This window comes from Solea senegalensis, linkage group LG6, assembly GCF_019176455.1.
Source record: "Solea senegalensis isolate Sse05_10M linkage group LG6, IFAPA_SoseM_1, whole genome shotgun sequence".
Classification (NCBI taxonomy): Eukaryota; Metazoa; Chordata; class Actinopteri; order Pleuronectiformes; family Soleidae; genus Solea; species Solea senegalensis.
Genome location: NC_058026.1, coordinates 17,774,280 through 17,801,605, shown reverse-complemented (window position 1 = coordinate 17,801,605; position 27,326 = coordinate 17,774,280). Strand labels below are relative to the sequence as shown.

The following is a 27,326-nucleotide window of genomic DNA, read 5'->3' as shown; positions in this document are numbered from 1 at the left end:
GCATGCATGGACATATTAACAACAAAATGATCGAGTGAGATGCATGTGACTACAGAACGGAGCATTGGAGATCTAAACAGACAGACTTTAACTCCTCCACATTCGTGGGTGTCTAACATAAATCTTATTTCCCCAATTTCATTTTCAACATCAGGGAAGTGAAACAACCATCAACAAGAGCTGCGAGCCACAAAAAGCTGAGTCTGGATCCTTGTAGATTTTTTAGGAGAATCATTAATAAATGTAAGCAATAGTTTGCATTTTTCGCTTTTATGTTCTTATGTGAGTGATCAGATGTGTTTATTCCATTATTCGTTCACTTCATCCTGTTGTAAGGTCAGTGTGCACTGCAAATTTCAATTCTTCCAGTGACTTACTGCACAGTGTAAATGGAGCTCTCTGTCTCGACATAATAACTGCACCACATTCATCTACTGTTGGCATGATAAGAATTTGTAGCTGCATTCTACTAATACTTGGGTGTGAGGATGTCATAGATCAGGGAGAGATTACTTTTTCAGCATAAATTATATCTGTAAAAATGTTAATACTTCCAGAAAAGATACAATATTTATTTAAAGTTACATTTCAAATTCCTCTTCGTCCTCCAATAAAAACTTAATCATCCAACTGGCACAGGAGAGCAGAGGCTTTTGATATCCAATAATCACTGGGTCGGTTGGAGGGAAGCATTACCGTCACAACAAAATTAGTTGAATGACCTGCAGGAAAAGAGAAATAACAGATGAGAAAAAAACTTTGCAAAAGAGATTTTAAAATCCACTCCTAAAACCAAAGTATCTGTGAAGGTAAACGGTGCATGTACCAGTGGTGGACAGAGTCCCAGCTCGGGCTGAGGTCTTGTACAGAGGAGCATGGTAGAGGCCCAACTCGGGCACATAATTCTGCTGTGGCTCAAAGTGCACCACCGGCAAGACAGCGTTCATCACTCGAGGTAAAGCATCTTCAACCACCATGTTGTCATCGTTCCAGCGACTGGCGTCCATGAACATGCCGTGAACCAGCACGCCGTCCTCCGGTTCTGGTAACTGTTGTATCCACAAAATTTGAGATAAAGCGGCGGGGAGACAAACCACATTGACTCACTGGTTTAAGACTGTAAAGAACAAAGTTGATGGTAGCAACTGATTCTATTAAGACAATTCATATATTATGAGTCAGCAATTTTCATTTTTTGTTTATAATGCAGAAACGTTAAAGAACCTCTGATAGATTTGAGTGAAATGGTTCACAAAATTGTTATTTCCCTACAGTAAGAATCTGAGGTGAGATGGAAAATTTCAGCTGAGCTAATGGTTTGCAAACACCTAGATGAGCTAATAAAACTGTTTTGCTCCACAGGACTATTTTAGTGTCCACATACTGTTAAACTTAATTTCATGTATTACAACTCTAGTTATTATCCAGAGTAATCAGGTTTTATATACTGTAGCACCAAGTAGATTTTTTTGTAATTGTAGTGCCAAGAAGCACGAGTGTGTTACTTGGGTAAAGCCTTCAAACGCCAAGGTCACAAAATAACAAAAGTAATTTGGTTATGGAAGCAACAACATGCAGTATGTATGTGTCTGAGGTAAAATCACTGTTTCTGTTAAGGACTCTGTAAGGGACAATGAATGAATTACAAAATGACAAACTTCAGTTTCCTGCTTGAAAAAGACTCAAATGGCAAGATAAATAGGTGAATACATACTTAGGATAGTGTGCACTAAGGCTAACATAGATTAGCCAACTACAGCTACATATCAGTACTTCAAAAATCCCAAACTTTCCAAATAAAGTCAACATCCCCATTCAGGTACCTCATCATCCATGTCTAGCTGAGCATTGGCGGGCAGAGTTCGCAGAGCCTCACAGATTGCTGCCTGGTCTCTGTACACTGGCAGCACATTAAAGTGGAAGCTAAGCTCATCAATGGGCAACTTGTAGAATCTTGCATGATTCTGCAGCACACCTGTGGGCCAGGAGGCAGACACATTTCATCATGTTCCTTTGCAACATCTCACACATTTCAAGAGTGGAAAATGAGGGTTTAGAGGCAAATCACATAGAATTTGAATACTTTGGCTTACACCCATGGTACATTAAAAGCATGGAAGTTAGTTTGGAGCTGCAGTGTTTTTACCAGTCAGAAAGCCTTGAGGGAAGAAGAATCCAGAGATCCAGAAAGATTTGGGCTGACCACGTGTGATCCAAGTCTGGCAAGGGAAGAGACGAGAGAGAGAGAGAGAGGGAGGTAAATAAGTGATAGCAAAAACAGTTTTAATTAGCATTTTAGTTGCTCATGGGACCTGAAGGTGACTCAAACTGGCAGAAAAAGTTCACTTCCTCTGAAGTCACAAGCATGTGCAAGTCTGACTCAGTGGCAGCCCATCACCACTTCACCAAATAATGCAACTCTCCCAGTTTTCCCCTGTTCCATGTGTGTTAAAGAGAGAGCGAGTGAGAGAGAGAGAGAGAGAGAGAGAGAGAGAGAGAGAGAGAGAGTGAGAGAGAGTGAGTGAACCCAATTTTGCAACACATGTTCAAACCAGTCTTTCGGAAGAATAGTTAAAGTCAGGGTAGATGAACCAAATGCTGAGAGCAGATGTGAGAAGAGAGGAAGGAGGAAGGAAGAGAGAGTGAGTGTTTCCTATTATTTAAATTATTTAAAAAAAGGAGTGTTAGCATGAGTAATTCACATAGATTCTAATAAAACTTGTGAGTTTGTGTGTGAACATTTGCGCTTGCTTCCAGACCTGAATGAACGAGATTCTGAGAGCAAGGTCTCTGACCCAGGATGCCAGGGGTTTGAGAGAAGGGTAGGAAGAGTTTGCCCAGTGTGTTGGAACCTGGTTGTTCAGGAAGCTCGTGTAGATACGGTCCATTTTTTCTGACATCACCACTAGACCTGCTATGGCCTTCTTCAGAGTGATGAGAGATGCCTGCAAAGCAAAGTATGACACATGAAGAGAAAATCATATTTTTTTTTGTCCAGATAGGTTCAAAGTCATATCATGCAAATAGTAACATTAAAGCTGTTTCATATCAATAGAACTACAATCTTTTTAAATAACTTTCAAATATATCTGTAAGAGAGTTTTGATACATTTATGTGGATAGGTTGTATTGAAAAATGCTTCTGCAATTTATGGAGCGCATGTTTCTGTAACCTGTCTATGAAATAAATAATATGTATGGAACTACATAACCTCGTGACTGTTCATTCTTTTGTTAGCCCAGGTTTTGAACTGAGCCATGACATTCATCCGTTTGTAAAAAGACTGATTTATGCAACATGTGTATTTATGTGTGCTTCACCTGCAGCACTCTCAGCAGGTTGTTGAATCTGTCCACTTCCTGGCTCAACACCGTAGTGAGGGAGTTAAGGCGGCCATGTTCATCTTGTACAAACAGAGATTCCACTGCTTCATCCATGTCCAGACGCTCTGAACACACAGCGACAGAGAGACAAGAAGGACATGGAAAACACAGCATTAGATATTATTTTTGTGATGAACACTGACCACATGTGAAAGCAGTAACACAACACTACAACAATTATAAAATGTGTGTGTTAAGACTTGGTTTTAGGGTTAAAAACAGCATACTGTCACAGAAAGAGGCTCTTTCTCTCCCTGTGTGTGTGTGTGTGTCTCTCTCTCTCTCAGCTCTGAACAGAGTGTCATGTCTGATCTCTAATCGATCGTGTCAGCTGTTATTTTTTTCTTTTGATTAGTGTAGTGCTTTTTTTTCTCTATTTGTTCCACCATTTGAGAGCTAGGACAGCAAAAGGCACTTGAATGTCAATGAATGTCCTCACTATAAATGCTATATAAACGTGTGTGTGTGTGTGCTTGTTAGTTTGTACCTGGTAGCTTGATAAGTATAGACTCAGCTAGCTCACAGATGATCTCATCATTGCTTTTAGCTCCATGCTGAGCTGAAGAGCGAGGATTAACATCCAGTATGGTGTTAATTAGAGTCAGGGTTTCTTGCCGCTGTGGGGGCACACAAATAAATAAATACACACACAAATAGGAAGACACAAATACACTTGCTGGCATTTTATAAATGTATTATCACATTTATTAGTTTGCTCAACAATACCTTCTCTGGAGACCCCATCCCTCAGTTTAAAGTCCTTCTCTTGACAGAGTCTTCCATAACCAGTCACTTCCCACCTCACTGACCTGCTCCACCACCACAATCTGTCTCACAGGCTCTACTCCTAACATTCCAACCTCCTCTCTTCATCACCAAAAATTGCACCCGCACAGAGCTTTCACTAAAGCTGCCCTCTTTCCCTGGACCTTTCACCACAAAGCCAACAACTGTACAGGATAACTCACCTTTAAGTCCAAAAACGTACCTATTTCAAATTGATTTTACACATGTATTAAATGCTTGTCTACATGAAAGCATCTTTGAACATCTTTAAAAGCACATAAAATGTAGAACTATAACTAAGTCCTGTGTCTGGAGAGATGCCATGAACTTTTGATTACACTAAGCTAATTTGCACATCACTTCTGCAAAACACAAACAAATGGCAAACTAGTCCATTTATAATATCTGCTCACATGATTCTAGCATAACCAGCAGACCAACAGAAAGATATTCTATACTTTACTTTTCATTTCATATTTTAATAGTTCTATCATGATTTCAGTACTGGTGCTCACCTGGAAGGCCAGGTTGGAGTTCTCATGCATGCCAAAGACCTCAGGATCATCTATGATTGGAAGACTCTCAATGTATTGCTTATATTGCTCCAGTTGATCCGTCTCTGGGGCACAGTAGATACCTTAACACCCAAGACACAGCGGAAAATATAAAGTATGTGAGTGCATTGTAACACATGGACACAGACACTGTTCTGAATCCCATGTATATTTCTGACAGAGGGAAAATGGAGGAGGTCGAAAAATACCCGAGGAGGAATAGATGTAGCCATGTTCCAGAGTTTTTGGGGAGAAGAAACCTTTGAGGATTGTCCTAAGGCAGCGCTGATCCCAGGCATCTGTCACTCTGCCTCCATATGTGATTTCACCTGGGGACACAGAACACGTGGCGTCATTAATTTGCATCAGCTGTAATCTGCTGTGCAACTCTGAGAACACTCACCATAACACGACTGAATGTAGGTTAAATTATTTAAATTCTACACCGAATGAGGCTGAGATTGCGAGTGTGTTGTGTGGACTGGGTGGACGCCCTGGGAGTCAGGTTGTGGAGGTGCCTGAGCTAAATTACAGGCAACATCTGACCGCACTTAAACATACAGATTTAAATGAGGCATGGACTAAGTTAATTGAAAGAGGTGAGAGGTGAGGGGATGAAAGGAAGGGTGGGCTGATACAATTTAGACAGACAGAGAGTGATTTGTTGACCAGGCAGCAGGTTTGCTGGATAATTAGACACATGATTGAGACGTGACCCTGCTCTCAAAGTGTTGCAGAGAGATGCAGAGAACCCTGCAGTGGTGCAGTTCAGTCCACATAGAAATATAGCAGGTGGTTTAGAGACAGTTTAAACGATTTCTTGCAAAAAACAGTTTTAAAAAGACAAAAATAACAGTGTGACTGCAGTCACATATTTCCATGTGCCTCAATAGAATCCAGCTCCCTGACACACTCACGTAATCATGTACAGCACAGACATTCCTGCACAGTATGCAGTGATATGAGGGGAGTGAGGAAAGACAGACACGGGATGAAGCAGAAAATATATATTCCCAAAGAGCAAAGGAGAAGATATGTATACAGTATTTTACAATTCTATTTAAAATATGACAATTTGACACTTGAAATGTGTGCATTCAATGAAGATCTGTACAGGAGTAAAGCTGCATGTCAAAGCTGTCAGAGAACTTTTTGCACCAGAAGAGAGAAACTTTGGCTCCGTTAAGTAGAAAGGCAATATCATGCCTGGTTTGTGCCCTTATACTTTTCCCTCTGGCTCAAAAGTACTGTTAGAATTAAGGATTAAACTAATAACACCGCAGTGTGATAACAACAATGAGAGGCATCAATTTGATGCAACACGCTCCACTGACACTGAACACAGCACATAATCATTTGGAGGTGTAATTGAAAACCAGATTAGTGAAACAAATGAACTTTGGAGATATGATGTGTATTGTAAATGAAAGGGATCCTTCCTCTTCACAGTTACTATGGAAATATCTGTTGTGTAAGTCCAGGAGAAACAATATTAAATACCATCATTTAATTCAACTGAATTCTCATTTATGTCCGTATGGGTGCCCAGGATATACAGCAAGACAAAAATAAAGTAAAGATAAAGTAAAACATCATCACGAAATGATGTAATTTTACATGACTTCAAATGATTGATTTCTATATCTGGTGTGTGCTGTGGGGAAATGTTTTCATGCTATAAACACCCAGTGTGGAGAAACGGATACCGCAGCCACAGAAGGGAGTGACATCGTGTTACAAAAACTGTCCCGCTATGTGAAACCAGCAAACATGCTTTGCCCGTTTGACTTGATGCGGAAAATGTAAATGTGTGTGTGTGTGTGTGTGTGTTGTTGACGAAGCCACAATGTGCTGCCTATGTGTGTCACACTCTGATGAACACAACAAACATGCCAGCAAACAATAACATGAACTATTTCAGTTTTCATGAACTGACTTCATGATACACACAAATGTGTGCCATGCAGCAGAGGTTCTCAAAGCTGTGGACCCCTGGGGCTCCATGGCCAGTACCAGGGGGTCCACGAAAAGCTTCCAGTTTCCAAAATATTCTGTTGTGTAGCATTTGTAAGCCTGTACACATATTGACAGACCGGCATGCAAAAACTGAACACACATCTCTGAAGGTTTCCTTACCAGTGATGTAGGTGAGAGCGTCCCAGGGGATGATGTCATCTTTGCAGTAGAGTTTGAGGTTGAGAAGAGCACATTCCCGGTCACTGTCATTGAACTCATAGGGAATGTTCCAGCCCAGAGGGCCAAACTTCTTTCTCTCCTGAGACACACACACACACACACACACACACACACACACACACACATAAGATGCACAAAGTGGATAAACTGAGTCAAACACAAGCAAGCAAGCAAGTGAAATACAGTGTATCCAGACACAGTAATGACGGGGTAACCTGGATGACTGCATGGAAAAAGCAGATTCCAAACACAATCTTCCTCCACTGACGTCCCAGAACGTGCCCCTCGAAGAAATCACTAGAGACCTCTCTGAAGGCCCGTAGCATGTTGGCTCGCAGGCCTTTGGGAGGCTCATTGGTCACCTGGAAATGAGAACAGTAAAACAAAGCACAGCAATCTACAGTGAATCTTGCTCAGAAAAAATCCTGGGGTTAGTGTGTTTTAGATGCTGGACACAGATAAAACCTGTACATCTGCAAACATAAGTCAAATTATTATATTGTTATAATTTATATTAAACTGGTAATTAGTGACAGTTAAACAGTTCTAGAATATTCAGCTGATAGCACAACATTACATTTACTTTACTGATGCAACATATTAAGAGAACATTACATTAGTTATTATCTAGTGTCTCGGCATAATATAATTGTCTCTTTAAGTGACTGAATTCTTTTCAGCCTACTATCGCTGCAATTTAAACGGTACTGAAATGAACTATTAACCTTCTTTTGAATGCATACCGAATAGATATGAATGCAATATTTTCTTAATATGAGCTTCCAAACACGTCCTTAAGCACCACTGCACTATGACACCAATTATTTTTAATGATTTACTTTGCACACTGTAGCAAGGACACGCTCAGTGAGCTTGTGTAGTACTCATAGTTCTCATGTAAGTTCTATGTAGCTCTTATGAATTAACAACAGTAATCTAAGTGTGTGTGTGTGTGTGTGTGTCTGTGTTTGTGTGTGTGTGTATGTGTGTTTGATTACCTTCACAGAGTTTTGAAGCACTGTAACAGGAAACACTTTGGTCGGCATGGAACTGAGAAACAAACGGAATTCCTGGTGTATTGATGTATCTACACAGGAACAGAAATGAATACGTTTTTCAAAGGCAAAACAAGACTTAATGGGTATTCTTTTCTATCACAAGTATTAATGTAAGGAATTTTCCTTTACATGAATGCTGTGAAAAAAGAAACGTCTACAAAAACACCAGGCACTTTGTCAGTTGTGTCCTTGTACTACAGCAGTGTATTTTCAACATGTTGCACTGACGTGCACTACCAGCCACTATGCATTACTGCTTCATGGTTTAAGTCATAGAGATGCTAAGATGTGCCGTGTCAGCAAATTCCAAAATAACTTTCACAGATACAAACCCTCCCCAGTTGCTTCTTTTTCTGTACCTTGCAGACTTTCACATACCACACACCTGGTGTGTAATAAAAGGGCTGTAGACATTTATTTGTCCACCTGTCAAGCACAGTACTAAACTGGAGCCAAAGGCTTTTTCTTATATAATCCCAAGACTGTAATTCATTTCATGAAAAGTCAACCACAGTGGTTGATGATCTGGGTCACTATTTCACTATTTAAGTAGTTTTATCAACATACATCAATTGTTCTCATGTTCTGTTGTATTTAAAAAAAAAAAAAACTTTGTTATTTTATTTCATTAATTCATAATGTTCCGGTCAGTATGCATTTAAGTTTCAAAACTACAATTGATTGTACTGTCAATCTATTATAATATAAGCAGAGTTCAAAATGTGACAATGGGACACATCTGAGGCAGCCATAATGATCAGCCCTTGTGTGACCGTGCATGTATGCCACTGTTTATATGGTAATGTGACCATACCCGGCTCAGTAAAGGTCTTGATGAGCTCCTCCATGGCCAGCATCCAGGAAACAGCCAGATGGCAGTTTTGCAGAAAGACCCACTTGCCACTTTTCAGTGCCTCATAGATCATTTTCTCAGCTATAGGTCCTTGGCCTTGACCCAATGAAATAGACTCAACTCTGGGAATCAAGGAATGACAGAAATACCACTGTGATTACTTATAAACAACTGATAATAACACATATCATAATATGCAATATATGAGCAAGATGAGGAACATAAATCACATTAGTTAGCAGTTCAACAATTAGATGTTTAAGCATGGTTAAGCATGGTTATTGCATGATTAATTTAACAATAAATAATGGGATCATATGGATAACACACCTAAAGAGACAATAGATATCTATAGTCATGCTTTCAAAATCAACATACTGTGACTCATTCTTAAAAACATACTACTGGAAAATCTCTTGTTTATAGAATCACTGATTAAGAGGATATACAAATTGTGACTATATACAAATTGTAACATATGAATACAAATATAGCACTGTTATCAAAAATGAATGAATAAAATATAGTATTACATAAAGTAGTATTAAAATAAAGCTAGGTATTATTAGCTTGGTTAGGAAGCCTGTTAAAAATGTCTTAACAATGGTCAGAAAATATCAGCTAGCAGTTTGCTGTTCACAGGTAGCACAGATAAACCATTACCATAAACTACAAGCTTCACAGTTCACACTTAGTTCTTCTTCAGCTATGCGCATTTCTTTGTCTTTGTTTTTCCTTTACCTGTCGAGACATCCTCTCTCTTTGGCAAAACGTTGGAAGGCTCCCATAGGGTCGGATCCTGTGCTTAGAATGAAGACCAGTGGAGTGACAGGGGACATATCGCTGTAAAGGTTAGCCAAGTCAACTGGAGGGTTTTCCACAAACTGCTTCCCAAGGCTGACAATCACAAACTCTGTTGCTGCAAACACCACCTGAATAAAAAAGAAATAACAAAAGTAAACAAGTAGGATTGCAGAGATACAGACAAAACAAATGGTGGGAAGTTATAAAATATTGTAAAAAAAAATTCATAAAATTAAAATAAAATTATAAGTTTATTCCAGGGGCTTTATGGGGATAAAGAAATACAATGTGATTAATAGGAAGTTTCATCAAATGTAGGCAGAGCACCATTGCTTCATTTGCTGACATACCTGGTTTTCAATTGTATCATAGACAAAATAATGTTTTGGCAGAGTCTTACTGAGGGCTCCAATAATGCTGTGGGCTTACCTTTTCTTCCACAAAGCTCTTGATAAGGATAAGCTTCTGAAAGGCTCCCAACCTCTCATTCCAATAACCTCTGATGCCACTCCCTTTCTTCAATTCTCCAAGCGAAGGCAACTCTGACACATAGTCTTCCCAAGTCTCTGGATTAATAGATGCTTGAAAACGTCCTGCAGGCGACATGGCTTTTATTTAATGCTACACATTTTTTTACAGTGGTATAGTGAGCAGATTTCTCCTCTACCATTACTGGTTAATAGATGAACATTTGCTCAGTAAATCATTGCCATTTTTGTATTTAGTTTAAACACCCATGCAGTAAATACAATGCTGCTGGATCAGCCAGGATCACAGCTGGTGTGGGTTACCAAGCCTGATGTCAATATGGGTTCTGGTGATTTCCTTGGAGATGCCCTTGAAGCAAGGCAGTGTGCTCTCTAGCTCACAAGTTGTCTGCCAGTAAAAATCACTAAGCCATGGCACATCGGGCCGCTCTGGCTTGTCCTGGAAGACAGGGAAACATAAGAAGAGACAATTATAATGACAAAAGAGTAGGTGGATAAAAGATGGATGAAAGACTTTGAGTGGAGAGGCAGAAGAAGAAGTAAATGCCAGTAAAAGTGTCTGGCAATATCTGGCAAAGAAAGGCAGCCATGATAGTTGTGAGATGCTGGAATGGAAAAAGAGAAAGGTGAAGGACAGAATTAACATGGGGATTGTGGCACTTGACAGGCAGCACCACCAGCCTAAGTAATGTCATAGAAATGAGAGCCAAATGTTGGGTGAAAACAGCAACATACTTCCTGGGTGGAATTGACCGATGTTTTACTAAATAAAAAAAAACCACACCTGAACTTGTAAATAACACCAGAGATAAATCTGAAAGATCTTTTAATTCATTGTGCTACTCAACCCCTTTCCTCTTATGTATGAATTGTACCTCTGTTGCACACTTTGCTGCCCTATAGTGGGGTTTGAAAGAGAGGATGAGAAAAGTGTGTTAATAGAAAGGAAAAGATGAAATTACACAAACATCTACATTCAAAAAATCTTTGTATACACATTCCCTTTTTTTACAAATTAATCTGCATACAGTATGGAAAACTAGAGATGCTTTTTAGAACTGTTTGCAAAATTACACATCAAACATAAAACACAAGAGATTTTCAGCCATATTTGACTTGCAGGACTGTGTGATTTGGCCCATGAGGCAATTTCCTAATACAAAGTACAACTTACTTCTACAGCATATACTGTATCTCCACCAGTCAAGATCATTATCCAGATCCACACCACATTACTTTTGCATTTTGTGGGACACTTTTTCTTTGGAAAAATACCCAGAGGAGTGAAAAAAATAATCTGTTCTGTGTCATTGCTGACAATACATATGACAGTCAAGAAAAAGTATGTCGCATTTTACAAGAATTAAACGTATATCCTTTTTGTTGAAGCAAAATACATCCAGTGTGTCTACTTTGCAGGGATGGACTGGCAGTGACAAAGAAGTCAAATCTCCAGTGTCATTACAGCTGGAAACATGCAGCTAACCTGGTTAAAATGAAGACTTGCCTGTTTAGTGTCCAAATACTATAGGAACCATTCCAACAGAGACAATGTTATGCAGCCAACATTGTGGTAAGATATTAGCTAAAAGGCTAAACCTCATTCAGAAAGAGAGCTGCATGTATAATGTATATTGACAGAATTCAAGATGTGAAAGTAAACAAAAGGAACCAAATAAACTGAAATGTTAATTCATTCTCTTAGAATAACTCAGCTCTGCTCCAGGCAGAATGAATGCAATCTGATCACTACAATCAATTAATATTTCAGTATGGCCACTGAAGGATGTCATACATTTTTAAATGTATGAATGTATTCAATAGAGTTTCAGAAGAACTTCACAGAGATGGCACATCTCTGGCACACTTTGAAGTGAGGGCATAATATGATCTCTACGCATGACATACTTTTCCAGGCTGCATGTTAGGACTCTGGAAGCATGAGGATGTTTTTGCACTGTCATAGGACCTCTCTTCTCAGTAGTAGCAGGTAGACTGGTCAGCCATTCAGACCTGTCCAATTCTAGAGGAGATTCTACCTGTGATACCAGACTGAGTCAAAGCACAAGGTTTAACTGGCAACAAGAGCAGAGAGATAACAGCCCATTTTCAACTGAGTTGAGTTTTAAATAAAAATATAAAATAAATCCCTTTTTCACAAGTTTTGGTATTCCAGTTTTTTAAGAATTGTTAGTTTGTTGTCAGGATCCTCAACGCTACAAACAAACATGGGGCTGATTTATGTATCCTCCTTCAGAAATTCTCTCAAGTTGGCCTTCGGCTATCTTTATTTTCTCCCCCCTCACATGTTAGTATTGAGTTGAGCTAAATTAAAAAAAGGTCCTTTGTCACAAAGTGAAAGTCAGGCTGTCATCCTCTCTCAGCAGACTGAGCGCTGAGGAACTACTGACACTGATGAGAACACAGGCAGCAGGAGTGATTTGAAAGAACATGTGATAAAGTGTTTCAGTGGAGAGGTTGACAATATAAATATTTCTGTGAAGGAGAGATAAGAAATGAAGAGTAATTCAGTTCAACTGGGCGACTCAAGGACAGTCACAGACACTCCCTTAAATAATCCCTGCATTGACTTGATCGTGTGCTTCGGTTTACTGTCATGCTTCATGGTGGTCCTTCTCTCCAGACTCAGGTTGAGTTCACTCTGGGGTAGGTTTTCTTTAAAGTGCGTGTAAAGCAAATGTAGAAAGTCTCCTCTTCATGCATTATACTGTCTGTGTTAGAAAATATTGGCTGAGAACATGTAAAAAAAAAAAATATACAATTGTGGAGAACATTTATTGAACCAGTGATTTGATACCAGGGAGATTTTGAACACCTTTTTAAATGTTTGACTAGGTGTCAGAAGAGATATTTTTATGGCTTACATTCTTCCTCATAGATGGCCATTCAAATATTTTTGCTGTTATGTATTATATGTTCTGTACAGCACACATCACAAGTTTCATCCATCCAGGATAATATGATGATTATGATAATATATCATAAATTCATCCAAACCCCAGCAAAAATGTGACCTTCTAACACATAGCTATATTGAAATGTATCACTTTGAAATGTTTGACTTCTCACCTGTTGCAGAGTAGCTCCTCCTCTTAGGAAGTGCTGCCATTCCGCATCAGAAATCTCCCCACGTTGCTTCATGATCTCTACGCATAACATGAAGCTGTAGATAAGCTTATGCTGCTCAAACAGGCCCCGGGAGACATTGATGTAGGAGTTGAGCAAGATCTGGTCCAGCAAGATCTGGAGACGCTCCTCTAACACGCTGCTTTTCTCTGACGTCTCAATGGTGGAGTTAAATAACTAAGAGTGAAAAACACAGTAAAGTGAATGGCGCAGAAAGATGTGCACCATAATGGAAATTCTGCGAATAGGTTGCTTGAAGCCTTTATATATTGTAGTGACTAAAGAAATGTGGATTTGTCTGTCAAACTTTAAAACACCTGTTTGAAGTACTTGAGGGAGAACTGGTACATAGGATCGATCTCAGAGAGACTGGCAATGACAAAGTACAAGACGGAGCCTCGGGTGGCCACGGGTCTGTAGCGTTCTCTTGCAGAGTTGATCATCAGCTCAGTAGCTTCTGCCTCCTCCAGACGGTGCTTTATGGCTTCAGATGTCACCTGATGAGTGGTGAAAACAGAAACAAAAAAAAAGAACATAAAAAAAAAAGAAAAACGGAGAAACAACAAGCACAAGCAAGAATGTGGGAATTGAATGGTCTTAAATAAAAGTGAGAAAACATGAGTGGTGAATAATATGGCTGTAATGACTCCATATCTAATGTTCTTTTCATTGTTTTTTCTTTAAAATGTCGTATTCTTTCTTTTTAAGAAATCACAACATTGTCATTACATCAAAACAGGGGAGACAAGAATCCCCTGTAGAAGTCCTGAAGATGTCAGTGCACATTAGTAATAATCTTACACAATATATTGTCCATTTGTTCCAGTTATTGTATTTTATGTCTCAATATGTGTGTTAATTACTCTATTATAAATATTTCTTCAACACTATGCTGTAGCCTAATGCTTGATGTCACTATACTCACAATACTCCAAAACACAATAACCCTTGATCATATCCCAAAAAAATATATGAATGATCCACATTCTAACTGTATTTCAGCTGTGGATTTAACACTTTACTTGGTGTCATGAAATAACGCGCTACGTTAGACCTGTGGATGTGAGATGTGTCTTTCACATGATTTTTATATTCATTTCCTTTTCCCACTTATTCTTAATATAACAGGTAGAGTCTTTGTCTTTTTGTGAGTTATTATCTATTAAGCACTTTCACCATACCTTTAATCAAAATATATCATTTGTGACAGGTTGAGGAAGCTTGTGGATATTTGTATCACAGTTTCAGAATTGTTCTCACGCCAAGAAAATAAAGAGTAAAACTCAACACAAGGTAGACATTTTCTTTGAATATGATGGGAGATTGTGTTTTAATTTTAAGACAGGCCTCCACATTTGTCCCAGATTTACCTTTGACTCTTGGAGCGTCTGAACAAGCTCTTCATTATCTAGTATATTCCCCTCAGAGGTGAAGAGGAGCTTGAGGATGCGGTCTTCGATATCTTTCAGCTGATTGCGATCAGCGTTGATGCGGACAATCAGCTCATTCCTCTGCTGTTCAAGGTGTGGACTCTCCAGGCGCACCACATCACTGAGGAAGAACCAGGGGTTGTTGTGAAATTATGTGAAAATATGACATATATCATGGTTTCAATGGTGGCAATATCCCTTCTTCCCTGTGTCTCTACCTAAGCAGCTGATCTTCCAAGCCAGACTTAGTCACAGTGAAATTGATGACTGTGACTTTGATACACACCTAAAACATAAAAGAGAAACAACAAGATAAACAGAATGCACTTCCATTACAAATGAGAGACAATCATGATTATTCACACATCTATGTGCATCATGTTGGATACTAACTGAAATGTCAATTTGAAAACGTTGTGCACTTGGCAGTTAATATCAAACAAGTTTAAAAGAAAACTGCCAAATGCTTTTCTGCTGCTGCTGCTTTCAAACCCAGCTGAATGAAAAAGCTTGTAGAATAAAGAGTTGCCTGCACACTGGGAAGTCTGGCAAATTACTTTATTGATCGACTATGTTAAAAAATGAAAAATTGTTGATGCCGATCCACAAGGTCAAGCAGCAAGTGTACCAGCAAGGTACTTTTAGAGGTTTATATTTTTATAAAAACGTTGAAACAGGAACCCAGCCAACAGCTGTTACATTATACATAACTTAAACATGTAAATGATGACTTAAAGCACACATCTTTCAAACCCATTCACACACTGCCAGCACAGCCATCAGGAGCAACGTGGGCCTAATGTCTTGGCCAAGGACACAATCAAACCAACAACCTTCCAGTTAAAAGACGACTCGCTGTACCACTGATATGCTACTGTATATTTGAAACTAATCTACAGATTTAAAGAAGTAAACACTCTGCTCTTACCTCAGGTAGGTAGTGTGGGTTGGCCAACTTAGTGGTCATATAGAACCTGAAATTTTTGTCATAGTCAATATCCGAGTCCCCAAGTCTGATCAGTGTGCGCCCACCCTCTGCAAAGGTTTGCTTCAGTAGGATGGGCTCGAGTGCTGGATCTAGGGTCTCTTTTAACTATGCAAACACAGTATAAGAACACACATGTATATAAATACTTGCTGTACAATAAAAATGTAACTAAGCATGTTTAGTCACAGCATGAGTCTTGTGTTCCTACCTCCTCCAGCAGCACAGGCATTCCCATACGAATAGCATTCTCTAAGGTACGAAGAAAACCAGGGTCTGTCAACTTGATCACCTTCAAACCATGCTTGGTCTCCTTGGAGCGGATCCATCGGTTGGCCTGAGTGTGAAAAAAAAAAATACATATAAATGTAATTAGAAAGGTGTCACTTTACATCTTCACACATTTTTATTTGTAAAAAATAAGAAGCAGAAAAGTGCTACAGGGAGGGAGGAAAAACACTCAATCATGATGAGGGAGAAGATTAGATGTGTCAGCAGTCAAAACAAAATGGCCTGAAAAATTGAAGCAGTGGCAATATTTCCCTCCTACATGTTTATAATTCTGAGGAGATGGACTTAGTCTTTATTCTATGTAGGGACACTGAGTGTCCTGGGGACAGAAGGCTGTTTGTGACTTTGTTTCTGATTGTGTCTGACAGAAAACTTTATTTGGAGACAGGTTTTCTGTTTCTTTTGTTATGAATACAACTTTGAATCATAATGTGAGTATCACCCACATCAGTCTGGAATGACAATGAATGAAAGCTACTTTGATTTTTAGTTCACCTGATCCTGTGGGTCGATCATAAGTGGCCAGCGGCGGCCCTGGGTCACCAGGATTCCATTCTCTGTAGAGACGGTATCACGGGGAAGTCCTTCAGTGTTCCACTGACGGATGACCAATGGGTCACCCAAAATGTTGATCAGGCTGAAGCTGGAACTGATTGGAATCTTTAGCTCCTGACACTGTTTAATCCACTGATCAATTAGCTGGACAAAGAGAGCACATGAGACTCACAGAATAGATACATAAACAAGAAGCAGGCATGTTTCAAAATGTCTCCATTATTATTGCATATGGGCACCCATGTGTCCTCTTCTTTTGACTTCTCCATTTAGGGGTTGCCACAGTGGATAATCTGCCTACATCCTTTCCTATCCCTTGCGTCCTCTTCTGTTAGACCAATGTCCCCATAAGCATCCATATTTACTCAGATTGAATTTCAGCTGAAGGCGGTAATATCAGTTTTTTATCGTTCCCACAGGTCAACCTCAGTTGTTTGTTTTCTTTTTTGTTTTTGGCTTGAAATAAGATTTCAGCTGATTTTTTTAAACCCTGCTGATCTAATCTTTCATTTATATATTTTTTTTTTTATCACTTTTGCCTTTTAATTTCCTACTTAATGTACACGATGCCCTTGTTATAACAGGGACAGCTCACAAAGAGGTAAGAGAACTGACTTTATTTTTTTACTGAGTGAACTAGTGAGTAATGTGTACAACTGCAGTATTAACCCCCAAAAAAACAGCACCAAGCCTCTGGTACTTACCAGCTGTCTATAGTGAGAAGTGAATGCTCCATAGTAGGCTACACAGGCAGCTGCAATGAAGACGTTGCCCACAACATTGATGATCTCTTGTTCAAACAAGGCAACACTTTCCTCCCAGCGGACCTGCTCATCACCTAGAGCAGAGGTTAGCTTCCCTGCCCTCGTCAAACGGGCCTTTGTCAGAGACATGGTGTTAACTACGAGGAAGGAAATGGGTTACAAATACAGAGAGACAAATAGATAACGTATATGCACATTAATGAAAACACAAAGAGTGGACTTCCAGGAAATAAATTCATTTCAATCTGGGAATAAATCCATAAAACAATATACTGTGGATGAATAGATGGAGTGTATGGTAAAATATAAAAGGTGCTGCCCTCACCCAAATTCTCTTTCTCATTTTGACTGCTGTCAAACTGCTCCTGTAGCACCTTGATCTGGTTTTCCACCTCCTGAAGCTTTTCCTGCTTCTCCCTCAGGGTGGCCATGGTCATATCCAGTTCTTTCTGCATGGGTTTAGAAAAAAAGTGAGAGAAGATGAGAGGAAATATAATTTATTACACACAGATAATGTTTCACTCTCATCATTAAGTCTGTATGTGAGCAATTTTACAGAATACAAAATGGGTTGGTGTTACTGGATGAAGATCTTGGTCGCAAAGTATTTCTCATTTTCCTTTTGCCAAAAAATGTTTGTGTTTGTGTTTCTGTACTGAGTAGTATATGGAATAAAACTCTATTTTACTGACCTGGGCCATGGCTAGTTTTTCTCTTTTGGGTGCGACTTCTTTAAGAACTCTGGCATAAAGGTCCATGGCTCTGACCCACATGCACATAGATCTGCATGCTCTGGATACCTTCTCCACCTACAATAACAGCATCCAAATAAGGTGGAGTTAGATCAACCAAAACACACACTGAATGACAACATGACAACTGCATAGCTCATTTCAGTGTGAGTACAATTCTACAATCAACATTTTTTATTTTCTTCCTGTTTCAATTCCAACATTAAAATGTTCAAAACTGCTGGTGTGTTTGATATTCCACTTCTCCACAGCCTGTTTACTTTGTATTGTAAATGTTCAGTATTTTTCCACATGAATTCAAAACAGACCTTCTCGGGTATGAAATCAGGGTTGTTGATGTATTTTTGCAGCTTCAGCAGGATCTGAGGCTTGATATTATCCTTGTCATAGTCTGTTAGACGCCTGAGGAAATTGGCATCTCCCAGTAATTGCTTGGCACCGGGCCAGTCTGGTCTGAAAGGAAAAGGGCATGAAAGTAAGTAAAAAAAAACAAAAAAACAATACACAGTGAATGAATGGATGCTGTGTCAAAATATGTAAGTCATGGCATTGGAAATATTAAGAAACATCTGATTATAAATAACATTACACACATTACAGTAAGACATGCACATATTGTATATCAATTCATGTTTCATTTAATTTCTTACTAACCCAGCAGTGAGCAGTAAGTGAAATGGCTACATACAATAAGTGTGATTACGCTGAAAGCTGAGGAAGTGTCAGACACACTGGGAAACGACAATGGTGATGAGCATATTCAAAATGACAGGAATGATGTTGATAATTATTGCTGAGCATATCACGGTAATTATTACCCACTGCCATTGTCTGAGAAGATTGATAATGTAGCTTGTAATGGATCATCTAAACAATTTATAAGCATTATACTGTAAATTTAATTTAAGCCATAATGCCTGGTCTGTCCCCTTGCTCCTCTTTGTTTGTGACAAAAAGCCACAGCAGATGACTTATTTGGATTTATTTACTTCTGAAATAAAATATTAGTAGCAGGGGTGGGAATGGCCTGGTTTGTCACACTATATAATAGTGGTCCTAAATACATTATAATGACTGTGATAATGAATATATTGCAAGTTAATCATAAAACCATAAATCACAATATTTGTGTAACTGAAAAACACAATTTCCCCACTACTGTCCTCCATTTTCCCCACTGTCAAATTCTTCAGCTTCTCCTCATATTACCCTTATTCCAGTGATAAGTACAAGAAGAATATCTGTTTAGAGCCCTGTATTTTTGAAAATTTGAAACAGATTTTTGGTGCAAGCGTATCAATAATCATATGTATATATATATATGGATTTGGATGGACTTAATTTTGTTATTCTGTTTAAAAATAGGCAGAGATACAACTGTCTGAATAATAGTGGTTTTCAGAGAGAGAAGGAAGCATACTGACTTGTAGTTGAGAAGAATGCAGACAGCCTCCATGACAGTCATAACCAAGTCTGGAGGTTTGGTGAAAACCTTGATCTCAGAAATGTCAGCCTTGTCAAGAGAACTAAGAGCCTGATTGGCTCCCTCCAAGGCTGGCAGAGCTTCATCCAGGTCCCTCTGGGCATCCTCAGCTATGGCCTGGGTGTCTTCAGCTTTGACCTTGGACAAAGCCTCATCTTCTTTTACCACCTTACGCACCTGTGGAAAGAATTTATGAATTATGCTCACACAACACAATGCTATTGGCTTTGTATTGTCTCAGAGGTTTGAGAGTTTTGTGACACACAGACCTCGTCAGCTTGCTCCTGGTCGACAGCCAGTTTCTTCATGAGGGCATCAACATCAGTGGACTTTTGTTTCAGAACTGGCTCCAGAGCAGACAGGTCCACTTTCATTTTGTCCACCAGCTCATTGGTCTCTAAAAGTTTGCCCAAACCATTCTTCACACGATCCCTGGCCTATGCATTAACAACAACCCCACAAACACATGTATGATTGCCTGCAGACAAAATCTACGCGATTCAAAGTCTTGGCCACAAAGAGATTACAGATAATACTTGTTTAAAAAAACACAGCTGAAAATGAATGATTAAACATACTAGCTTTAGCTGCTGTCTCTTGTCCTCAAGCATGGCCAGGTAGAGGTTGATTAGCTCCAGGTAAGAGGTGGGTGTAGTGTAGTATCTGCGCCTCAGCTCTGAGTAGAATCGCTCAGCCATATCAGTGACACTCACATGTATCTCAACACACATGGCTGAGAAGCTGCGCTTCAGTTCATTGCTACCAAAGTCCACATTCCGGAAGAAGGCCTGAGAGACGGAGAGCAGCGCCTCACGAGGCCACTGGGCAACAGAAGGTGCAAGGTAAGTTAAACGCGTGTTTGTGCATGCATACACAATATTGAGAACACAAATCAGAGTACCATAGATGAATGTTCAAAATGAAGAGTCTCAATTTACCTGCACAAACCAGTCGATGGTGCAGCAGTTTACCAGTGAAGGAAACATGCGACAGCGGGACCTGAAGGCATCGCCCACAGGACTCATACACAGCACAATGTGCAGCTTCTCCCGTACACGAGAGATGAAATACTGGAACACCTGAAGGCATTAAAACATATACACTCAATCCATACTTTTGAGTTCAGGCAGATGACACAATATGCACATTTTTTCAAAGGGGTTGCTTAAGGGCACTGGGTTTGACTGAGAGTCCTTACCCACAGTCCTTACCCACAGGCTATATTGGCCACTTGCTGAACACACAGTGTATGCATGTAGCTTCTAGAACATAAAGCAATATATTTTTCATTCATTCCTTATTTTACTTCACTTAGATCTTAGAGCACCTTTTGATATTGATTGAGCTCTTGTTTTATTAAACATCTGACACACTGTTTTCAGTCTCTCTGTAAAGCGAAGCTCAGTGTTTGATGGCTGTGGCTGCACATCCCCCCTACAGAGGGAGAGTGCAGTCAATGATATCATGTAACTTCGGGCAAAAAGAACAAATCACAAAATGTCTGTTTCTTAAATTGCACCCTTAAGAAATCAACTTCAAAAAGATATACTCTAGATATTTGCAGTCGCAAAATCAAATCTATCATCATCATCATCATCATCATCAGTGTTTCAGATTGTGGGGCATTCATGATTTGCACACTCAGTTCCACTTTATGATTCTGCATCTTTTCATCATTCCGACATCTGATCTCAGTGAAGAAACAAGTCCAAATGAGAAAAATAATTTTCATCTACAAGCTGCATAGAAATCAGAATATAACATATTGTTTGTATTAACATGTGTTGTTAAAATAAAACAATTTTATTGATAAATGCTTCCCAACTTGACTTTTAAAAACAATAATTATACAGCATTACAGGCAATTTGAATCATTTAACTGTTTGCACATGTTGTCATTTTATACTGACCAACAATTATTGTATACTGCGTAAATGAATTATATACCGCATGTATTCAACAGTGCTTCTATTTACCTCATCCCGGTTCTCCTCACTGATTCCAGCCTCTTTGGCTTTAGGTCGTGCTGCAGCCAGAACTTGTTCCAGTTCATCTTTTTCAAAAAGATTGGGCACCTCGCCCGAGTTCAGCAGGTTGTTTATATCCTCCAAAAACTCCTCCACCACAATCTACAACAGGCAAGATAAAGCAGCCAGCAGTAATTGTACTTAGATACAGGGGGAATAGGGGAAATGTTCATTCTGCTTTCTACAGCCAAATACACCCTTCATACCTGAGTGTCTGTAAACAGAAACACCATGTCTTTGCCCTCCAAACCAGCCATCTTACACAGTCTCCTCAAGTCTTCATGGAAGCTGTCATAGTTGTAGCCTCGACTGAGCTCAATCTCAAAGCAGCGGTAACCACACATGTGGGCTGCTAACCGTGTGAGGGACTTCTTGCCTGTACCTCCCACTCCTACGAGCAGGGCATTGCCTCTCTCCTGGCGAATGATACGGGCAATTCTTGGGGATGAGAGAACAAAGCATTGTCAACACAAGTGCTATGGTTATAAAGGCATTAACAGGTACCATGCCATGTGTGCCATGTGTCTTTTCATTGTCTTTACAGCATAAAAAAACTTTAAGCAAAAGAAAATGTCAGTGTACTCACTATTATTACTAAAATATGTTGTTATATTCCTTGATACATTACTGTTGACAAGCATACAGTCACAAAAAAAGACATTTAAACTCGTCTAAATTTGTCAAATTTAGCAACATTTATTCATGAAGTTGCATGTTGCAGCAGAATACCCTTCACCACCCTTTCTTTCCAAGTGTGTTGGAAAACATATGTGGTCTTCAGTTAGCCTCAAATGTCAAAAGATGTTTAGTTTGTCCATTATGGGTTTTTGTTAAATCGTGGTGGTCTCCTTCAAACTGACCTGGCCCCTGGTATAAATATAAGGCTCATTCTGGGGTAATGGAAAACATTCATACAATTTTTCTAATTAAGTATGATTAATTTATCTTCAGTTTCTGGTCAGCAGTCGAACATGTGCCATTTCGTGCAGCAGTTTTCCCAGCTATCATCCATTTTTTAGTGTAAATTCTTTGGTGTGTGTGTCCAATACAATACCGGCCCGTATATCAGTCCAATACAACAGTTTAACCTTTTTTTTAACTACTAAGCTGTTAGCGGCACATTTGTGCCCATACATTTACCACATATCCATGGCCAGACATTTGAAAAACATAATTCTCCGACTGTGTCACAAAATATTATGCTCCCATTAAGAGGAAATAAACAGCGCACAGCATGATTCAGTTAAAATGCTGTTGCTGTGTTCTATTTTAATTTTTTTTCACAGTGTGTGCTTTGTGATGATTTGATGTGATATTATTATATTTTATAGGCTTTTTGGATCAAATTCAAGACCAGTGTCTGAATAATATTGATACTAAGTACCAAACTAACTTGTCCTTGTACCGTGAAAATCAATTAACAACCATCTTAAAAAGTCAGACATTGTAAATGCAAACCTGGAGACATGTTCAACGGCATCTTGAAAGAAAACCAGCTTGGTCTCCTTAGAGAAGGTTGTGTTGTAATCGTTGAGGTAATCCTCGAGGACAGTCTGGATCTTATCCATGTCGGTCAGATCCTCATACAGACGATCTTCTTTGTCTACACCAACCTGTGAGATAATTTATGAGATGGAAGAGAGCAAGAATAAATGAAGGTTTTTGAGGTATTTCAGTGTAAAACAGATATGTGATGTTTTCTGAAAATGTATCTGACCTTGATGAAGTCTCCAAATATGATGGGCTGATTCATAAAATATGAGGGCTCCAAATGAATACTGAAATATTTGCCTAGCAGAAATAGAGATATGGTCACAAAGAGGGAGATTCTCTAATGGATATGATAACTATGTCAATAACAGTATGCTTTACAGCAAAGAAAACTACTTTTTCTTACTCGCCATCTCACAGACAATGGTGTTGAAATAGGTCTTATCTTGATTGTTAATGAGTCGATCGTGGAAGACCCGCTGACACTCGTGGCAGAAGAGACGGAAGATCTGGTTCTTGTCTCTCACTTGATTCGGCTCACACTGCAATATGCCTGCATATCAAGAGAGGGGCATATGCTGTATAAGGGATATGGGTTTTCTTTCAAAGGTTCAGTGTGTGAGAATCAGTGACATCTAATGGAGAAAATGGACAGTGTGACAAACAGAAGACTCTTTCGCCCTTCCTTCCCTTTCCCAAGTGTGTTGGGGGAACGTTGGTGGCCTTTGCATCATTGAAACAATGTAAACACACTTTAACAACTCTCAAATCATCTGTTAATTCTTCCATCTTCTTTGCTGATTCATGTATTGAGTGTATATGGGTCGAGCCGTTCTTCATTTGTACAGTAAGCTTCCACTTGAAACAGTAAAGCTAACAGCTGTTCAGGCTGCCATAGAAACATGGTGGCACAAGACTGTGGCCTAAGTAAAGCAAGGCCCTTGCCTAAAGTGCACATGAATGGCTGATTATAAAGCTTATAAGAAGAAGTAATCATACAATTTTTATGGGCAATATATACGCTTACAATTAAAAAATAGCAGTGGACATATATAAAGTATTTGCATTAAATAAGTTAAGAAATCCAAATGTAAAATCTAGATGTGTGGGAATCAATGTTTCTGAAAAGTTTTTTTCTGTTTGCCATGTAAAGATAATAGTTATGAATAAATCTGAATGCAAATGTGATATGATATCAAATAGGAAGAGTGAGTGCTGGTTGATTATCCCCTCACCAACAGTGCTGTATATATTGCTAAGGGGCAGTGGGTGTTTGAGAACTCTGTCTATGTTAAACAAGTAGTGTGTAGAAAACAGCAGTAGAAGCCACATCAGTTCATCCCTGTGGCATTGTACAAAATATATGCCAGTGCTCTCTGAATTTCCATTGCGAGCATGTTTTCCTTCATTTCATTCAAATTTATATTAACCTTTTCATCCACAGAATTTTTTACAACTCATGACACTGCAAATAACTCAGACTGCAGTCTCTCTGACTGGTTACTAATATTATCCCCGATGTGAGCCTGTAATACCTCTGCTGGATGTGTACGTGTGTGTGTTAAAACTTTGTACAGCGTGACTGGGGCGTATTATTTACTGTGAATCTCACCTTGGACACACTTGGAGAGGTCTCTGAGGTTGAAGACATAGTGGGACTTAGCTGGAGTGGGGAGAAGGTCCACGCTTAAACGGTTGTAAATCTCCACAGCAGCATCCACAATCTGTCCAGCACAGTCCTTCACCGCATGAGAAAAGTCACTGAGGAAACCATTCAATATAGCCTAGAGGAAAGTTGGGAAGGAAAAGGGTTTGAGTAAAGTGTGATTAAAGAAAACTGAAGGAGTGGAGTGAAATGGAGAATTGAGAGTGAGAGAGCTAGAGCACCTGCAATTGATCTTTAAAGCTGTAAAACCCCACAAAACAACTCAGACCAATTTCTTTTCATATATTGCTGTATGTGAGTGTTAAGGTGTACAGGTATCCTTACTTTGAAGATCTGCTTGAGGCAGTGCTCTGAGGGTGTGGGCAGACACAGCATGCTGAAGTGGCGGATGAATCTGGGGGTCACAGGGTTGCGTCCGCCTCCTGGAGGAGCACAGGCTGCTGCAATGGTCATGTCCTGTAGGAAAGGAGGAAATGAGATTCTAAAGGGAGGATACTGTTCAAATTGAAACAGAGGAGGATGACATAAAACATAAAAACATGTTTCTTACATGTTTAATGAAAAATGAAGCCATATGTTGGCAGTGAAAGTGGGATGTACACAGGTACAGAGGCCAGGTGTAGAAAATAACTGTGCGTACTGTCATATGCTGCACTGCACTGTAGAATTCAAACTGCACATTCAAATCTTAATGTTGATATGTGATATATGAGGACTAAAACTAACCCTAGATTCTAGATCTCCAGTCCTGGTTAAACACTGATACTGCTGCATGAATGTGTATATATCTCTATATAGATATATATATATATGATGTTGTGTGATTATTAAAGATTATTGTTTCTCTTGAACATGTTGATGTTGCCTAATTTTATACAGAATCCCATAAAGTCTCATCATAAAGTCAAAAATCAGTTGTGTGTGTGTGTGCGTATGTTTGTACAGCACAAATGAATGCAGGGAAGATTCATATTAACTGCATATTGTAAAAACTCAGGCACATGAGATGAATGGGTCGCTTTCAGAAACAGACAGTGTTCATTAAAACTCCAACTAAAAGACAAATAGAGCTGAAGCTGACTGTGTAAAAACAAAAAAGCCACAGTACATTTACACTGACTTAACAGAAAACAAAGCCCAAACATAAAAAAGGGACTTACGAGAACATCAATACTTATCTCTCTAAAAGTAAACTACAGAGAGTATATGACTTAGCACAAAGGCTGGAAATAGAAAGAAACAGCAAAATTGCTTTGCTTGTGCTGCTTTAATTCCAACACTCTCTTGTTTACAGGTTGTGTCTTCTCTGTTTAACATCTAAGGAATTAGGAAACAATTCATAAAACTTATTTACAGTTATTTACAGCTATTCTCGCTTAATGTCAGGTGGTGTCAATAACCACTTGCAGAGTCCCTGAAGGTCTGTCCCTGTTGTTAAAGTTACAGGAAACTCTTAAGCATTATGTTAATGTAGATGGAATTACCAGATTCTTGCTAATTTATAAAACAGACAAACACCAGCAGCTAAAACCAGCCTGAAGTCCATACATTGTCACAGATCCAAACAAACCAGCTCATTTTATCTGTGCAACCAAGTACCTGGATCTCCTTCCAAAAGAACTTGTTTCTGTCATAGAAGCCAGAAAAGTCTTGAAACTGTCGCAGGAGCTCTATGGGCGGCTGAGAGCCATAGCTGTCCAGTTTGGGCATATTTAGGTCATCCACAAAGACCACCACCTTCTTGTTACTGGGGCCACCTACAGGGAGCAAGGAGGGATGAGGGTGAAGAGGCAGGAAGAAAAGGGTCAACAGATGGATGGATGTGTGATTGGATGACATGTGGGAGGAAGTGGGAAATTGAAGGACAATTGTACAAAGTGATGAATGGATGGTGACACGAACAAAGGAACATACTTTAATTTGCTGTAACATCAGTCCATAATTGCAGACTGTTTTTTTTTCCAGAAAGATTGCAACATATGGATAAATGTATTGAAATGCATCTATATGAACCAATATGGTTTGGTGGCACGAGCACCAAAATGAGTTGAAAGTCTGCTGCAATATGAGTTGCTTCTTATGTGAAGGATAAATGAAAGGATGCATAATAAACATGCACTGCTGCAACAAATAAGCCTGACGTGTCACTGCTGTCAACAACATTGTTATGCAGGTGATGTTATGCAGATGTCCTACCCAGGAGGTTTTTCCTCTTTTTTTCCAGCTTGGACTCAATGATCTCTTGTGTGCAGGCAGATGAGGTCTGAGCGGAGAAGCTGATGTAGACGGGAAGGTATCCAGCCTTCTCCTGGATATTGTTAAGAAGGTCCCGAGCCACCACCGACTGTAAGACACGTACAAAACAGTTGTTTTCAGACTCAATATCATTTCACAATAAATAAGGCATCACAGCACAAGAGTCATTTATCTGTCATATCATCTAAATAGTTGCAGTTAGTGCATGTATACTTTTATACAGTAGCAGAAGTGTCTTCAAAATCAAATCATTTATCAACGAGCATTGTAGCTAAATTATCCTGTTGAATCATATGCATCCATGAGTCAGCTACCATGTAAAATACTATACCGTTGTAACTGTCCAGGATACTTAC

General features: G+C 39.2%; 1 protein-coding gene across 1 annotated transcript in view; it reads right to left on the bottom strand.

The window, feature by feature from the left end:
* Nucleotides 1–557: 557 nt before the first annotated feature.
* dnah6 (dynein, axonemal, heavy chain 6) overlaps nucleotides 558–27,326 on the bottom strand; it is a 52,360-nt gene continuing 25,591 nt past the window's right edge. Inside the window, 40 exon segments of the mRNA XM_044027370.1 lie at nucleotides 558–722; nucleotides 827–1,049; nucleotides 1,824–1,975; nucleotides 2,147–2,219; nucleotides 2,760–2,945; nucleotides 3,322–3,449; nucleotides 3,872–4,001; nucleotides 4,686–4,807; nucleotides 4,934–5,053; nucleotides 6,861–6,999; nucleotides 7,136–7,282; nucleotides 7,919–8,007; nucleotides 8,793–8,953; nucleotides 9,573–9,763; nucleotides 10,065–10,228; nucleotides 10,427–10,562; nucleotides 13,214–13,447; nucleotides 13,588–13,767; nucleotides 14,641–14,821; nucleotides 14,919–14,986; nucleotides 15,629–15,793; nucleotides 15,897–16,022; nucleotides 16,472–16,675; nucleotides 17,236–17,432; nucleotides 17,621–17,744; nucleotides 17,988–18,104; nucleotides 18,356–18,500; nucleotides 19,472–19,707; nucleotides 19,800–19,967; nucleotides 20,109–20,351; nucleotides 20,469–20,609; nucleotides 21,507–21,659; nucleotides 21,764–21,995; nucleotides 23,016–23,170; nucleotides 23,275–23,348; nucleotides 23,455–23,601; nucleotides 24,661–24,832; nucleotides 25,039–25,170; nucleotides 26,314–26,471; nucleotides 26,911–27,058. Of these exon segments, the coding sequence (XP_043883305.1) occupies nucleotides 619–722; nucleotides 827–1,049; nucleotides 1,824–1,975; nucleotides 2,147–2,219; nucleotides 2,760–2,945; nucleotides 3,322–3,449; nucleotides 3,872–4,001; nucleotides 4,686–4,807; nucleotides 4,934–5,053; nucleotides 6,861–6,999; nucleotides 7,136–7,282; nucleotides 7,919–8,007; nucleotides 8,793–8,953; nucleotides 9,573–9,763; nucleotides 10,065–10,228; nucleotides 10,427–10,562; nucleotides 13,214–13,447; nucleotides 13,588–13,767; nucleotides 14,641–14,821; nucleotides 14,919–14,986; nucleotides 15,629–15,793; nucleotides 15,897–16,022; nucleotides 16,472–16,675; nucleotides 17,236–17,432; nucleotides 17,621–17,744; nucleotides 17,988–18,104; nucleotides 18,356–18,500; nucleotides 19,472–19,707; nucleotides 19,800–19,967; nucleotides 20,109–20,351; nucleotides 20,469–20,609; nucleotides 21,507–21,659; nucleotides 21,764–21,995; nucleotides 23,016–23,170; nucleotides 23,275–23,348; nucleotides 23,455–23,601; nucleotides 24,661–24,832; nucleotides 25,039–25,170; nucleotides 26,314–26,471; nucleotides 26,911–27,058 (6,165 nt within the window). The 3' untranslated portion in view covers nucleotides 558–618.